Source organism: Oryzias latipes, chromosome 15, assembly GCF_002234675.1.
Source record: "Oryzias latipes chromosome 15, ASM223467v1".
Lineage (NCBI taxonomy): Eukaryota > Metazoa > Chordata > Actinopteri > Beloniformes > Adrianichthyidae > Oryzias > Oryzias latipes.
Genome location: NC_019873.2, coordinates 20626055 through 20644079, shown reverse-complemented (window position 1 = coordinate 20644079; position 18025 = coordinate 20626055). Strand labels below are relative to the sequence as shown.

The window sequence follows — 18025 nt, the reverse complement described above, 5'->3', positions numbered from 1 at the left end:
TTATAAATCTGAGATTTTAATTGATACTTCCTATGTAATACTTCTGGTAATATAAAAATGTATTAGATATTTAACGATAAATCTTCTATTCATGTTCGGATGCATAGGATACAGATACGTATCGAAAAATCAATTTAGTTATATCGTATCACCACAAAGTTAGTTGAATTATTTTTGTACTCATTCGTGGAGCATGAGTCGAGATGAGTATTGAATCACGTGAGAAGAAAAGAGACACATCCCTATTTTATTGAAAATATCTGCAATAGAAAACTGATTATCAGATGGAAACCAGAGTTGTTGCTCTTCCAGGTATCAGGATGCTGGACCAGCCCTTCATGACGGATATCATTGAAGCATCATCCATCAGCCACATGCCTCAGACAATTGATATTTACAGTGCTAGCTGGGGCCCAACTGATGATGGCAAGACGGTGGATGGACCCAGAGAGCTGACATTACAGGCGATGGCTGATGGGGTCAACAAGGTGAAGTATCAAAGCATCCTAAACATCTGTTAGTATAAATTACAGTTTGTCACATTATTTTTCTGACACTTTTTTTTATTTTTTCTTCCACCAATGTTGTAAGGGCTTAGTCTTTGCACCATTTTAATTTGACTCGTGAATTTTTAAATTGTTGCTTTATTGGTGAAGTTTAAAGAGAAATGTGTCTTGTAAATAAATGTATAACTTGTCTTCACAGTAAATACTGGTTCCATTTTTGCACCCTTGATCATCCCCTTTAAAAAAGGCTTTCAGCCCAATGAATACAAAGTAATGTTACCCCAGAACTACTTCTGAGTTGCAATTTTACTGAACATAAATTTTCATGTAATTCTGTTCTGGATAGAGGCAAAAATGCTGAAGAATATGAAGGACTTTATGGATTTCATTTTGTTTTATTACTAACCTGGGTTCTGATCCCTATGCTCTGTTATTCTATAAACCTCCATGAAACAACGACGTGAAGATTTTTTAGGTTTGATGCTTGAGATGCACAAATGCAATGACTTAGAGTGAAAACTCAGAAGCTGCTAATCTAAAGCAACTGAACAGAACCTGAGAAATAAACCTTAGCACCACAAAAGAAAGATCCAGAAAACCAGAAAACAATAATGAAGTTTAATTTGAATGTGGTAAACAGCAACATGATTAAAATGAACTGAAACCATGAGAAAGAATATCAACTGAACATAAATTAAACACAGAGGGCTCAAAAACACTGAGGTATAATTAATATTATGTGGTGATTAGTTTTGAAAACCGAACGTGACATGAAGGAGAAGAAAAGAAACTGAAAGTTAAAAACATTAAACCTAAACATAAGTAAAACCAGATAACAAAACAAAATGATTTAAGGCCAAGTGACGTTTCTGAGGTTGCCTTTTTTTAAATTACTTTTTAGTTTACTCTGTTCAGTCTGATTTTTAGGGCAAGGCTGACAAATGTTAATTAGAAGAAATTCTTTTTTCTAACATTAAATCATGCCATTCCTTATTTTGTATGACTGATCATCCACAAACCCAGTGTTCTTTGGAGACCAGCCATTTTTGCTTGAATGATTAGAGGTTGTGCTGGGAGATTTCCCTACAGTCTGTGGGGATTTTGATGATTCAAACTGACTTGTCAATATACAAAATGCTTCAGAGCCTTCCTAATATGTGAGGCCACTTATATGTCCAATATACTCCACGATAAGAGCCATTTCTTATTAATTTTTTCACATTTCCACAGCTAGTTTGGGGGATTTTGGAGTTGATTGAACATCCAGGCCCCTTCAGCACAGTCAAAAGCTCATTGAAGAGGGTTTCAGGCCTTGAACGTCATTTGAGAATGCACACATGATATGCAACGGGCATTTAGAGTTGCCATGATAACACACACTGCCAGTTGCTTGATTAATCATCACACAGCATCTGTGAGCAGGTTGAACTCAACCCCATCTGAGGCTCGGTTCTAAAAAAAGGCAAAAGCTCATTGTAGTATTTGATTACAGAAACATAACTAATCATGCCTCCACTCCGCAATCTGTCACTTGGATTTTGAACCTCACACACACAAACCCCAGCTATTCCCTAGTATTGTTTAAGAAAACGATGGAAACAAGCATTAGTAGTCTTTGCTAAACGAAAGCAAACTCCAAAATCATATTGTAGGAAAATGACAGCCTAAAACACTAAGGTGTGCCCTGACTGTGCATTTCAAACAGCCGGGTGGAAAGAGAGAAGGATGTGCCACTCCTCCACTCGATCCACTCCTCTGTGGGGGAAAAAAAACCAACATCACTCTTTTGTTAGCACAGGTGCAGGATTTGTTCAAGAGGAGGCTCTCTCTGTGGAGATCCATCCAGTCCGTTTCATCTCCTCAACTGCTCTATTTCTGGCAATTGTAACATTTAACAATGTGTCTGATTGAGTGCGCTTTCTCTTCTTGAATTTCATTTACGCTTTTAGACAGAATGCAACAAAACAGACAAAAAAAGAACACAAAAAGACATAGGCAGGTAATTTGCTTGTCCTTAATAATATGATGAGAGGACGGAAAGCTGTCAAAATTTTGAAAGTCTTATTCTGCGCTAACGTTTTAATGATTGCAATTGAAGTCATTAGCTCGTGTATTGTTTTCCTGCTTCTATTGAGGATTTTGCTCATCAGAAGCTTGAGTAATTGCTTGGCTTCACTTCGATAGTGGCCACACTTATACCAGATCTCGTTTGGCTGCTCGTGATTAAGCAGCTTGCTTCTTGGAGGAGCATCAAAGTGGCTGTAAGAAATTATTCCCGGAACAATTAGATAAAAAAAAGAAAAAAAAAGAAACACCACCTGGTAAACGGAGAGGCCTGTGGATTGCGCCTGGGTTAATAAAAAGGTACAAAAGAACCAAACTTTTAAACAATCAGAGGCAAAGAAATTAAAAGAACCCCAAAAAGTCAAATTTTCTTTCCTGGTTGCCAACTTAAATTAAAAATGATAATTTTCAAGATGAATTTTTAATGTTATCCTGGGCTTCTGATACTGTTTTAGGGGCGAGGAGGGAAAGGCAGCATCTATGTTTGGGCTTCAGGGGATGGTGGTAGCTATGACGACTGCAACTGCGATGGTTATGCCTCCAGCATGTGGACCATCTCCATCAACTCCGCCATCAATGACGGGCGGACTGCCCTATACGATGAGAGCTGCTCTTCCACATTGGCATCCACATTTAGTAATGGGCGGAAGAGGAACCCAGAAGCTGGTGTTGTGAGTTATTTTAATTTTATAAACTATGAACATATACATCTTCGAAGCAAAACTGTGTTTTTTAGTTGCTTTTATGTATATTTGTGGCCTTTGACAGTTTTTAAAGATGTTCTTCCATTTATTGGCTTTCTCCTTTCATTAGATTTGGAGGTGACCAAGAAATTACCAGATAGCTATGAAAATTTAAGGCTAAAGCAGAGGAAGACGTCTTGGCAGAATGCTATCTTTATATTTATGCTCATTCTTTTTTTGCTCATGCATAAAGCAGTTGGCACTCTCCTCATCTATTAAGACATTATTAAAGCATCTCTTGTTCTTTATATACATTTCTAGAGAATTTCTAATTTGGATGGGAAAAAAAAAGGTCAAATGAAAACCCAACAAAAAACAAAAGAAAAAAGTAGTTTTCTTTGCGATAAATGTTTTTTAATATCATTTTATATTATTCATTGGTTAATGAGTAAAAAAAAAATAAAGTAGGTATAGGAATCTATTGAAATGGATGACACTGGAAATTGAATGTCTCCTTTGTAATAAATGTAACTTTTTGCCCATTATGGCATCATCTTGGCCAATTGGTGTTTCTAATAAAAGGAAAACATTGCAATCTATAGGCAGGCAGTTTATGACAAGGAGACAGGAATTGTGCTCTTATTATGCAAATTACCTTTGGCTGTTGACAGAGCCCATGTTGATCCCACGGGTCTCTCTGCTAATTGCAGTCAATCTGTTATAATTTATAATTAAGCACCAGATTAAATAAACTAATGTTTATTCAGCAAATATGCTGTTTCTGAGGTTTAGCCGACATTCTCGTCAATCTTGCTTATCTCGCTCTTTTGTTGTGGAACTTTCTGTATGGAGGATACCACGTGCACAATCAGAAAATGGAGTTTGTATTATTTTTCAGATTTATTTACCTTTATTTAACTTTCCTTGCATTACTGGAAAAGTACAGATATAATATTAATATTATACCAATATTTTCACATCAGATAAACAAAATTCAATTTTATTCAGCTTTTACTCATACAGATTTTCTTCTTTTCTTTCTTTCCCACAATTTGATGACTTCAGGCAACAACAGACCTGTATGGGAACTGCACACTGCGCCACTCTGGAACATCAGCGGCAGCTCCAGAGGCTGCAGGCGTCTTTGCTTTGGCTCTCGAGGCTAAGTATGCACTCCACAGCCCATTCCACAAACCCACAATGATTGTAATCAGCATTTCATGAAGGTTTTCTAAGAAAAACAGCATTCATTTTCGTTATTCAAGATACCCTCTTTGAATAAAGTGCCTGTCTAGAAGGTATAATTTGTATAAGCATTGTGAGGACAATCCTGACCTATGCATGTGCATCTCCATCCTCAAATCTCCTTGAAGACATTCATTTGGAGAAAAGCATTGTTTCCCATAAACCTGATGAAAAGTTAATATTTTCTTGCCAAGTCAAGTGGGATTAGTTTTGTTTGCATCCCAGAACAAGAAGAAAAAAGAAAATTCAACATTTTCTATTTCAATTTTTATTTGACTTTCTGTGCTTTCAGTTTATTTATAGTAAAGTAAGCTCAACTACACACAATTAAAGAAACAGTCTAAATTTACAATCTAGTGGATTGTACCTTCTTTAAGACTCTTTCTGATAAAAACCTTTTTTAGGTGTTTTAAACATGTTCTTGAGGGAGTTTTTTTGTGATAGAGGAGATACCTGTATATTAGGAAAATTAAGCAAAAAATTGCATTTCTTAGTATTTCGTTAGTCAGTTGTTGTGAATTAGGAGCAGACAACAAAATGCCATTGTAGCTGTGATGTAGAAGCCGCAATCGTCAGGCCTCAAGATCCCTGCCCCATTCCATTCTGATGCATCCATGTGATGATGACTACATCCATGTACGTCTTTGTTTTCCTCATCCGAGCTGGCATCTGGCTCAAACTGTACAGCTGGAAAGCTCCGATATATGTGGCCATTGTTGTCGCACGGGTTTTGAGTATGAAGGGCTGTAAGCTGTAAGCGTGTAAACAAAGAGCTCTCAGCGACAGAAAAGAGCCAGCATTCCTGCCCACAATTCAGAGGCAAATTTCTAATGAACTACTGCCAATCTGCAGAAACTATCTCCTATTTGTCCACGCAGGTTTTTTAAATTTTCCCTAAAGATGGCAAAATCTAAATGAAAAGACTGGGAACGCTTTTATAATAGATCAAAAGATGATCAGAGTGGGTCTTTAACTCCTCAAAGTCTGTAAGATTTAGTCTTTTTTTCCCCAAGAATCTCTCATATCAAAGCCTGCCATTAACCTACAGTATATGAGTTAATGGAGCTGGGTGAAAAGTACTGTTTGCTTTGCACACACAGTAATGATGTTGTTGTTGCGAGGAGCGGATGCTCACCCTGTCCAGCGGCAAATAATCCACTGGCCATTTATTAGCCAGAGCCACTTGAACTACGCAGGGCCCAAACAAAGCTGACACTGCTCACACACAAATTAATGGAGGGAGGCACAAACAAAAGAAACAATGTCCTCTAGAACACACACTGTGATGCGATGATAACTGAAAACCTTTCATCAAAACAAAAACACTGACTCACACATCTTTGCTCGTGTAAACTACTGCTGCATGCTTTTTATTGTTTGTACAAAAATCTCTTTTCCCAAATAACCTGTTTGACATGTCACTCTTTAGTTGTACCTCCTGCTTCATTCTTCTGCCTCTTTGTCCATCTCAGCCCCAACCTGACATGGAGAGATATGCAGCACCTGTCTGTCCTGACGTCCAAACGGAACCAGCTGCATGACGAAGTCCACCAATGGAGGAGGAACGGTGTTGGGCTCGAGTTCAACCACTTGTTTGGCTATGGTGTTCTGGACGCAGGCGGAATGGTGAAAATGGCAAAGGAGTGGAAAACTGTACCGGAACGCTTTCACTGTGTAGCTGGATCCATTCAGGAACCCCAGTGAGTCACGCACATTTCTGCCAATATTTCCTCTTGAATCAACCAATATTTCTGCACTTTACATTTCTAAATGGAAAATGAAACCGTGTCTGAGGGCCTTTTTGAAGATTTACCAAAGAGAACCGCTTAGTGCAACAGAGGTACTCTGCTAATCATTTATCCCAGTGCAGCCTATTTCAATAAAACATCTGCAAAGGGAGTTTCTTTTTATTAATCATATTTAGATTCGCTCTTCACTCAACTGCTTTTGCAAATGTATTTCATTATTCCATCAAATTTCTTGGTGAATGCATCATTCCTTCATTCTGAGTTTTACAAATTTTAGCCAACAAGAACAATAAGAACAGGTCCATCATTTTGTTGAGTTATATTATTTCTTTTTATTGTTATCATGATTTAGTTACTAGTAAGCTGCAGTTTGTTTGCACCAAGTCTCTGCTGACCACAAATAAATTGCCATATTCCCTCAAATCACATGTATAATAACTTCTTAATCATACGGTTTTCTCCAAATCTTAGTCAATTTGATGATCAGCTGATCTGTACTCAGCAGAAAAGCTTCAGTTTATGCCCTCATCCTTCACAGATGCACCTATGGTGATAGTGTCTTTTCCCCTTCTTGTGTTGAGTCAGAATTTGTCATCTTCTTCTGTCTTCTTCATATTTCACCAATCTGTGGGCTTGTTTTTTTATTATTATTATTTCAAATCTTCATCCCTTTGATTGTGTACATGTCATATCCGACTTCTCTTTCCCTTTCCCCCGTCATCGCTGCACGCTTTGCACTGACCCTGGTATCTGTTTATCCGTCTCATCCTGAGGTTTTAGGCTGTATTGTAAGAGGTTTGGTGATTTCCTGAGGCTGAGCCTGTTATTTTGCTCTAATCAAAGTTTTACTCACTCAGGAGCTTGACTCGCCTTGAACAATGCAGCAGATATTTACTGACTTGGATTTCATTTGTTTGATTGCCTTTGTGTAAAACAAATAGTTTGAAATGAAAATATAAACTGAATTACTTTAATTCTCCATGTTTCTCCAATTAGTAAAATGGACATGAGCCAGACCAAATGATTTGTTTTTAATTGCGCTTGAACTTTATTTAGATCAAAAGCGTAAAACCTACTGGTACTTATATACTTAAAACACACATATTTAGGAATAAGGCACTGCAATAAACTGGCTACCTGTCCAGGGTGTCCCCAACCCTCGCCCCAAGCGGCCGGGATAGGCTCCGGCAGCCCAGCGACCCCGAAAGGGAACAAACGGATTGGAAGATGAACGAATGAATGAATAAGACAGCAGAATATTTCTTAGCATATAATGTTGAGAAAACAAATCCAGTGCTCACAAATAGAAACCATGCTGATTGGCATTTTAAAAACTATTGAGTCATAAGATTAGTCTAAGTTCAGTGTTAAAAAAAAAAATATATTTTTGTAAACATAATTTTCTCCTGTAAGTTGATGTACTAATGATGTTAGCATGTTTCAGATTTACCTCAAAATTTTCCTGTATGGAGTTAATATTGCATTTAAGGGTCTAAAAGATGTAGTCCTCAATAATGATTTGCAACAACTTTAAATGATCAGGTGGTTTTCATCCTGCAAACTGCAGGCCACTCTCTGCTCCTCAATTTACGATTCAGTTGGAAAAAAGTATCATCCGCTTTCTGCCATGGCATGATAAAACCATGAAAAAAGATGCTCATAGAAGTTGGGATTCTGGAATGGAAATGTCAACAAATTCTCTTTTTGCTTTCATTTGCGGGATAAACAGCATTGTTGGCAGTCATAGTTTGAATCAGTTCCTCACTTCTCTTGCTGAACTGCAGGGCTTTTGCAGCCTCTGTTGTGGTAGAGCTATAATTACAACAAGCCCACCTCTGATGATAATATATCATTGGTGAAAAGCAATAAACATCAGCACAGCAGCCACACTCCCAAACAGTGCTCAGCTCTGATCTGATAGCTGCTCTGGCTTACTTAGCTGGAGGAAAACTTCTCATTATGAGAGACAGCGGCACGCTGTGCCACACGGTGTGGTGGCGTTTATTTCAATCTCTATAGGTCTTGCCCTTCAGAGGCAGCCCTCTTCACACTCTTTAACTGACTGCTTTAATTACTCTTGCATAATAACTAATATTAAAAGGTTACTGCTGCATGCAGACAGTTTTTGGGGGTCAAAATGTGCAGTTTGCTTGACTTATATTCATTGGAAATGTTGTACGTCTTACTGTTTTAACAAAAGAAAACTAAGAAGGAGAGCAGTATTTTCAATTGAAGTAATCTGAGAGCACATGAGGAATGTCTTGTACAGTGCCTTGGATTGTGAATTTGTCCTTTTTTTAGATGGGTGGCCTTAGGACATTAATATCCAGGCAGAATTCGACTTTCAAAAACCCAGAAGTAAATTAAATAAATTCTAGCAAGACTGTTACAAAGGCAATGATACCATATAAATTGCTTAACCCTGTAAAGCCAACTCAAAGAATTGACAGAAATTTCCTTTGTATTTTATCATGATGTCAGATAAACATTCTGATGAATTCCACAAAAACGTTTGCAACCCATTTTTATGAGATATAGATGGTACCAATTATACCCCGGACTTTTCATAAATGTTTGGAGTGACACCCAGAATAAAGAAGTCACTCTTTATGGCAGCAAGTCGTAAGAGGCACGTTTAGTTTTATGGTAAATGGTAAATGGCGTATACTTATATAGCGCTTTCTACCTTCTTACGAAGGCCCAAAGCGCTTTACAGTCACAGTCCCATTCACCCATGCACACACACATTCACACACTGATGGCGGCTCCGCTGCCAAACACTGGCGCCAACCTCCCACCAGAGGCAAGGTGGGGTTCAGTGTCTTGCCCAAGGACACTTCGGCACATGGGCGTGCAAGGCGGGAATCGAACCTGCAATCTTACGATCATGAGTCGACCGCCCTACCGCTGCACCACGGCCGCCCATTATGAAAGTGTAATTGTGAAATAAAAGCACCAAAAGGTAAAAAATTATGAATTTAAACGTAAAAAGAACAAGCAACACAAAAGAAAAAAATATTCACCTTAATAACATGTGAAACACACAAGCTAAGCTGCATACTAAGACAAGACACAAGGCATTTAGTAAATTTTTCAAAACTGTCCCTTGTAGAAATAACTTTTGGCCTTTTTTGAAGGCTTGAAAATTTTAGGGGATGGCTCCCACTTGAACCATAGATCAAGCCCTGCTATTTTAATTGTCATTATTGATGATAAAGTTCCATCCAAAGCCAAACCGTTCTTGGTCTTGGTTTTGTTTAGGCCCACTTTGTATTTGAGTGGAGCAGCACCAGGACCAGCTTTGTAATGGTGACAAGCCTCTGGAAAAATATTGTGAGAAAGAAATAATAATTGCGGCTATGACTGTAAAGCACTTTGGGTCTTCTAAAAAGGTAGTAAAGCGCTTTCGGGCTATCCAAGCCACTCAAATACATACGTGGAAAGTGTGAAATCAAAGTAGATGGACTCTTTTTGATTAACTTGAAATTGATGCGGCACAGCATTGGATTGTATGCACAGAAACTATGCGTCCACCTCCACTAAAACAAATAATCCAACTTAATGTAATTAATCGGTCTCTGCAGGCCTAAGTTATGGATCCTACGGCTGTTGCTTCAGCCTCAACAAATTCATTAAAAAAACAACTGAAAAAAAGTAATTTTAAGTGTACTTCGGTGTGAGAAATAGACGTGTGGCGTAAGAGATCAATCAAATGCGTGGGTCTCACGGCCACTGCGTGAGAGTTGGCAGCCCTGATTTAGACATGTTGGGTGATTTTGTTTTTGGTCAAAACAATGTTAGTTTAAGATCAAGTACAGTAGCCGTTTAAAAAAAAAAAACATACCACAAAGTTTTGAAAATTAGCCAAACATTTCCCACCAAAACTGTTCTTGAAAGTTTATGGAGGCAGCCATTTTGAAGGCAGCAGGAAAAACACTTCTACTGCCTCTAGTGGAATGATGATAAATTACAGGGCAGGAAACATGAACCAGGTTTAATACAGTGGGTTTTTAAGGAAGGTTTTAATCATGCTCATGAGATGGGGTCCAAAAAATGCATGTGTAAAATATGAAATGTATTGATTACCCAAAATAATTTTTGGTGTCCTTTTTGGCCCTCCTTTTTCATCTTTATCCATAATGATAAAAAAGGTCTTTAAAACTTTGCATGTTTATATTTTATTTTAAGGTTGGTTCAATTTAAATGTATGTGTGTAGGCCTTCCCATCACATCAAGCCCCTAGTGGTTGATTTGTGAACTGTCCTTGCTCCAGTTACGGTACTTCTGTTTTAAATGTACTTCACTCTAGAAGTCTTTAGTTCAGATATTGCTTACTTTATTTAGACACAATCCCTCTACAGATTTTTATTACTTCATTAGTTCTGTCTTGTCTCTGGTTTCTATCAGTCTGCTCTACTTCCTTGCGCTGTATTTTTAATAACTGCTTCTGACACATTAACAGGGAAAACTAATGACAGATCCACTGGAAACCATGCTTGTCAGTTTAATCACTCTGCCTCCACATATCTTCAAGCATCACTTTATTCATTTGTTTCATGCTCTCATTCTGGTACAGTTTAGTCTAAAATTCATCTCCGTATAGAACACAGATACCTGGAGTTATTTGTTTTTGCAGCCTGTTCTGGCCAAACCTATTAACATTTATACATTTACATTTCTTCTCAGGTAACGTTTTACACTTGGTAAGGTTTTTTAAAGCCATTAAAATACATTTTAAAAATTCTGAAATCCACTACAATGGTTGTTTTTGTTCAGCAGCAACTCATAAATAAAACATGTATTGTTCCTGACATTTGACCAAATTATTTGAATTTAAAATATATTTTATATATTTATTTTCTCCTCAAATTATAAAGTCACAAGTTCCAGATTTTATAAGATAATCACATGTTCACAGAGGCCTTTAATATCAAGTACATTATTCAGTATTAAGCTTTGTAAAATTTAAAATCTAGGATATGACTTACTTTCTAAGCTACCATGCAGAGATCTGTTCATTCTGCTTCAAAATCTGCTTCATCATTTATCAGTGGCTCACAACTGTGCACTCTCTTTTCTGAGCTCATTTAAGAGTTTCACTAACTCAGTTGTGTTTCGCACGTCTCTTTCACTCAGTTTTTCTTTCTTCCATTTTCTTCCACCTGCAATATGGCCTCAGCCTTAAATAATGCTGTTAAGCCTCCGCACATCTTTTGGCCACAGCTCCTGCCCCCGCTGCGTTCTCACTCCGTCTTTTCATCCCCCAAAGAGATGGGAGAGCAGTGGGTCCTCTAGACCAAATGATAACAATGCCCAGCTTGGCCTACTTTTTGCTTTCAGTTATGAATAAATCCATGGCAGGGAATAAAAGCTACCCAAGAAAATTAGTCTTCTTCACTTGATGCTTTTGTTTCGTTTCTAAAAAATAAATAAATTATCACTATCTATATCTATATCTATATCTATATCTATAAATATAGATATAGATATATATTGCTGCAAAGTCATAGAAAGGACTAAGATGAAATAATATTTTAGAATTCAAATTTCCAAAGTCTTTTTTATCTCTTTGTAAGCATCAATATTTTTATTTAAAAAATGTATGCAACACCTTCTGTTGAGTTTTTGGAGCTTCAAAATGAGGAATTTTTCGCTTGAGTCCACTTAAATGTATATGATAATTATCAGACACCTGAAACACTAAAATCCTTCAATCTTTTCAAGACAATGAAATAAAATAGGTGGCTTTGATTTTTCATCATTACTAATTCATTTTGGAGGGCGTGTTTAAAGAGTACTATTTTGCACCAATTAATATACAATATTGCATGCTCACAGTTTAAATAATCACACTATCTCATCTAAAATAATGTTTTTTTGCAGAATTTGATATTTTTTCTAACTCCTGTAAAAAAATGGATTAAATTCTGGTTAAATCAAACCGTAACCCTTGTGCTATCCTAGGCACTTTACCAGGAGTTGGGTCATCTAGACCCACTAGACAGTGCGCTGTACCTTTTTTCTTCAATGATTTGTGAACCTCACTGGTGTCCATGGATTACATGAATCTTTCCACCTTTATCCACCTTTGTCATGGTAGGGAGAACATGTCAACATGAGGGTGGGGTCATCTAAGATAGCACAAGGGTTAAATGAAAAATCCTTATTGTGATCTTCACTGGTTTGAGTGAAACTTTAGTGTTTTATCCCACAGAAGAGTAATTGCATGACAGTACCTGTGTAGTTGTGAGTGCAGTTTTTTAAAACACATTTTGTTGGATCCTTATTTTTTTATTTGGCATGAAGTCTTTTTTTTTTTTTTTAGGAAAAAGCTGAACAAACACTGCCATCTTCTGGCGGTATTGTGTTGTCTAATTGGATTTCACTCCTTTCACCCTTGTGCTATCTTGTGGGGTCAAAATGACCCCACCCTTACATTGACGTGTTATGCTTAACATGACAAAGGTCGATAAAGGTATAAAGGATTTCATGTAATCCATGGACACCAGTGAAGATCACATATCATCGAAGAGAAAAGGTTCAGCACACTGTCTTGTGGGGTCCAGATGACCCCACTCCCAACATTAAAGTGCTTTGGATAGCACAAGGGCTAAGTCCTAAAAAAATGACAGTTTTAAACAATAATTATGTTTTTTTTTTCCCCCTTTCCTTTCCAGTAAAATCCAGTCTGGCAACAAACTGGTTTTGGCGATCAACACAGAAGCCTGTGAGGGGAAGGACAATTTTGTCCGCTACCTGGAGCACGTTCAGGCCGTGGTGACGGTCAACGCCACCCGCCGAGGAGACCTCAACATCAACATGACCTCTCCCATGGGCACAAAGTCCCTACTGTTGAGCCGCAGACCCCGCGATGACGACTCCAAGGTGGGCTTCGACAAGTGGCCCTTCATGACCACCCACACCTGGGGGGAGGACCCTCGTGGGACGTGGGTCCTGGAGGTCGGCTTTCAGGGTGACCAGCCACAGCGAGGGGTCCTGAAAGAGTGGACTGTCATGCTGCACGGAACACAAAGTGCCCCTTATATAGACCAGATTGTGCGTGATTATCAGTCCAAACTTGCCATGTCCAAGAAAGAGGAGCTAGAGGAGGAGCTGGATGAGGCTGTGGAGAGAAGCCTGAAAAGTCTGCTGAGTAAAAACAACTAAAACTGCATCTGCATGTCTCCTCCCGTCTCTCCTTTCTCTTGCCATTTTGCTCCATCTTTCTCTCCCTACTCCTCCTCTATTCCTCCTGGTGTCTTTGTTCCCTTGTCTCCCTTTTCTTTCTCCTTTCTTTAATTATTTTGTTTTTGCAATCAAGATCTTCAATTTAGCCCATTTGAAGAATTTTACTGGAAATAATCACTATAAAAGTGTAACTCCCTATAATCTGTAATCCACAGGAAATAAACTGTTCTCACTAGAGTTTTTACAGTCCTCAGAATTGTAGATAAGCCAAATATATAAGCAGCTGTGTCATATTCTTGCTCTATTGCCCTGCGCCTCTTTTCTGCCAAATGTTGTACAGTTTGTGACTGTAAATTATTTTCTGTGCCATTCTACTTAAAGATTGACATCTTGCAAACGGAGTACTTCTTTCTGTTTATATTTTTGTGACATGCAATGTTTATATAAACTAAGAAAAGATTGTGTAATTTATTTTGCGCCGTGTGATCGTCAGTTCATATTTCGTAATGTATGGCGTACATTATAATAAATCTGTCCAGCTATTTTAGAGCATTCGAGTGATTTGGAGCCCAACACCTAAGACAACGAGCAAATGTACGCCAATCCCTTTATGGGCCACAGTTACAGGAAAAAAGTGTAAGAATCAAAGAGTGACATCAGAGGACAAACTTTATTATAAGGCAATTAAAAAGATAGGACCGCACCTCAGAGGATTTTAATATTTAACAATTTCTCCTTATATTTTTGAATGCCTTGAAATGTGTACTCCTAAGAAAGAAAAACATCTGCTTCTGCTTTTCCACTTCATAAATAATAAAGCAAAATAGGATAAGTGTCGATATAAAAAAGTATTACCACTGTTGAATAAATATCTAATGTAATAATAGCAAAAATCAAACACAAGTTCATTTTTGGAGCTGGTGTCTTTCTGTAGTAATACTTCAAAAAATAGGTTTATGTTTTTCATTTAATTCACATTTAAGGTTTTACTAAGTAAGAAACTTTTTTTTAAACAGCACTCTTTGGGAAAAAAAATATCAAAGTGTTTTCCTAAGTGCAATATAAAAACATAATGAAAACTGTTGAAATAAAACCAAAATCAGTATAGGAATAATAATAAAATACCCTGCCATTATTAGTCTCGCAATGAGGAAACTTCCTAAAATGTCTTACTACTCAAATTAGACTAAATTAATAACAATAATTCAATAAGTTAGCTTTTTTCTTCTTTAAGTATTAAATTCATCCTCATATTATTAAATAACCGTACTAAAAAAATACTTATTATTATAGAAATGACCTTAAATCCCTCTGGATGAGTGAAGAAACAAAAACAATTGTTAATCTAAATGTATCAACACAAGTGGGGCTTCTTGTCATCAGAAGGCAAGAGATCAAATCTGAGTTAATGTAATGCTTTATTTAATTTTTTTTTATATAAGGTGGTTTTATTGGGACAGAAAATAGCTGTCAGTTTATTACCGTCGCCCCCCTGAGTGCACACAGCCTGAAGGAAATCCCAACTGGGGAAAAACTTATGAAAATGAATGTTTGAAACAATCAGCTGTGACTCACCAGTAAGAGTAAAACTCCTATGGATCATTTGTTAATCGAAAACCAAATAGTTTGGGTGGTTTTTTTTTAGTTTTTTTTTACATTTTATCCTTTTGTATTGTAATCTAGCCACAGGGGTTGCAAGCCAGTTACTTCTATGCCGGTCCCAAGCCCGGATAAATAGAGAGGGTTGCGTCAGGAAGGGCATCCGGCGTAAAAATTGCCAAAATAACCATGCGAATCATCCACAACACTTTAGACATACCGGATCGGTCGAGGCCCGGGTTAACAACGACCGCCACCGATGCTGTTAACCTACAGGGTGTCGGTGGAAATTTGACTACTGTTGGTCGAAGAAAGAGGGGAGGCAGAAGGGTCCGTGGCCAGAGAGAGAAGGGAAAAGGCAGGAACATAGGTTTGAGAATAGGGACTCTTAACGTTGGCACAATGACAGGGAAAGGCAGAGAGCTGGCAGACATGATGGAGAGAAAGAAGGTAGATGTACTGTGTGTGCAGGAGACAAGGTGGAAGGGCAGCAAGGCACGTAGTATTGGAGGAGGATACAAACTGTTCTATCATGGTGTTGATAGGAAGAGAAATGGGGTAGGAGTGATTCTGAAGGGGGAGTTTGTAAACAGTGTTCTAGAGGTGAAAAGAGTCTTAGACAGGATGATGAGCCTAAAGTTAGAAATTGAAGGGGTGATGGTGAATGTAGTCAGTGGGTATGCGCCACAGGTTGGGTGTGAGTTAGAAGTGAAGGAGAGATTCTGGAGTGAGTTGGATGAGGTCATCGAGAGTATCCCCAGAGGAGAGAGAGTTGTTATTGGAGCAGACTTTAATGGGCATGTTGGTGAGGGCAACAGAGGTGATGAGGAGGTGATGGGCAGGTTTGGTGTGAAGGAAAGGAATCTGGAGGGACAGATGGTGGTGGACTTTGCAAAGAGGATGGAAATGGCTGTAGTCAACACTTACTTCCAGAAGAGAGAGGAACATAGAGTGACATACAGAAGTGGAGGTAGGAGTACTCAGGTGGACTACATCCTGTGTAGACGAGGTCATTTGAGAGAGGTTAATGACTGCAAAGTGGTGGTAGGAGAGAGTGTAGCCAGACAGCACCGCATGGTGGTGTGTAAGATGACTCTGGAGGTCAGGAAGAAGAAGAGAGGGAAAACAGAAAAGAAGACCAAGTGGTGGAAGCTACAGAATGAAGAAACTTGTGAGGAATTTAGGCAGAAGTTGAGACAGGTCCTGGGTGGTCAGGATGAGCTTCCAGATGACTGGGAAACTACAGCAGAGATTATAAGGGAAACAGGTAGGAAGATGCTAAGGGAAACAGGTAGGAAGATGCTAGGTGTGTCATCTGGAAAGAGGAAAGACGGTAAAGAGACTTGGTGGTGGAATGAGGAAGTACAGGAATGCGTCCAGAGGAAGAGGTTGGCTAAAAGGAAGTGGGATGTAGAAAGGACCGAGGAAGGTAGACAGGAGTACAAGGAAGCGCAGCGTAGAGTGAAGAGAGAGGTGGCAAAGGCCAAACAGAAAGCTTACGATGAGCTATGACAGGCTAGACACAAAGGAAGGAGAGAAGGACTTGTACAGGCTATCCAGACAGAGAGACAGAGATGGGAAGGACGTGCAACAGATAAGGGTGATTAAGGACAGAGATGGAAAGGTGCTAACAACCCAGGAGAGTGTACAGAAAAGATGGAAGGAGTATTTTGAGGAGCTGATGAACGAGGAAAATGACAGGGAAAGAAGGGAGGAAGATGTGGTTGTTGTGGAGCAGGAAGTAGCAGAGATTGGAAAGGATGAGGTTAGGAAGGCTCTGAAAAGGATGAAGAGCAGAAAGGCCGTTTGTCCTTATGACGTACCTGTGGAAGTATGGAAGTGCTTAGGAGAGACAGCAGTGGAATTTTTAAGGAGTTTGTTCAATAGGATTCTAGAGAGTGAGAAGATGCCTGAGGAATGGAGGAGAAGCGTTCTGGTCCCGATCTTTAAGAACAAGGGTGACACACAGAACTGCAGCAACTATAGAGGAATAAAGTTGATGAGCCACACAATGAAGCTGTGGGAAAGAGTAATGGAAGCCAGGCTTAGGAAGAAGGTGGAGATTTGTGAGCAGCAGTACGGTTTCATGCCCCGTGAGAGCACCACTGATGCCATTTTTGCTTTGAGAATGTTGATGGAAAAGTACAGAGATGGTCAGAAGGAGCTGCATTGTGTGTTCGTAGATTTAGAGAAGGCGTATGACAGGGTGCCGAGGGAGGAGCTGTGGTACTGTATGAGGTCGTCTGGAGTGGCAGAGAAGTATGTCAGAGTAGTTCGGTGGTGAGATGTGCTGTAGGTCAGACAGAGGAGTTCAAGGTGGAGGTGGGACTACACCAAGGATCAGCTTTGAGTCCTTTTTTGTTTGCTATGCTGATGGACAGGCTGACAGACGAGGTAAGACAGGAATCTCCCTGGACAATGATGTTTGCGGATGACATCGTAATTTGCAGTGAGAGTAGAGAGCAGGTGGAGGAACAGCTAGAGAGGTGGAGGTTTGCTCTGGAAAGAAGAGGCATGAAGGTCAGTCGTAGTAAGACAGAATACATGTGTCTGAACGAGAGGGATCAAGGTAGAAGCGTTAGGTTACAGGGGGCTGACGTGAAGAAGGTGCAGGAGTTTAAGTACTTGGGGTCAACAGTTCAGTGTGATGGAGAGCGTGGAAAAGAGGTGAAGAGGCGAGTGCAGGCAGGTTGGAGCGGTTGGAGGAAAGTGTCAGGAGTGTTGTGTGACAGAAGAGTGTCAGCAAGACTCAAAGGAAAGGTGTACAAGACAGTGGTGAGACCAGCTCTGCTCTATGGGTTAGAGACGGTAGCAGTGAGACAGAGACAAGAGGCTGAGATGGAGGTAGCGGAGATGAAGATGTTGAGGTTCTCCTTAGGAGTGACCAGGTTAGACAGGATAAGGAACAAGTACATCAGAGGGACGGCTCATATTGCCTGTGTTAGCGACAAAGTCAGAGAAGCCAGACTGAGATGGTTTGGACATGTTCAGA

General features: G+C 39.1%; 1 protein-coding gene across 2 annotated transcripts in view; it reads left to right on the top strand.

The window, feature by feature from the left end:
• Window positions 1-13981, top strand: part of pcsk2 (proprotein convertase subtilisin/kexin type 2) — a 31692-nt gene extending 17711 nt beyond the window's left edge. For both annotated transcript variants that reach the window (XM_011484413.3, XM_011484412.2), the window contains exons 9-13: window positions 313-488; window positions 3026-3241; window positions 4319-4419; window positions 5971-6198; window positions 12924-13981. In XM_011484413.3, coding sequence (XP_011482715.1) covers window positions 313-488; window positions 3026-3241; window positions 4319-4419; window positions 5971-6198; window positions 12924-13413 — 1211 coding nt within the window. In that variant the 3' untranslated portion in view covers window positions 13414-13981. The remainder of the gene's footprint in view (window positions 1-312; window positions 489-3025; window positions 3242-4318; window positions 4420-5970; window positions 6199-12923) is intronic.
• Window positions 13982-18025: the final 4044 nt, after the last annotated feature.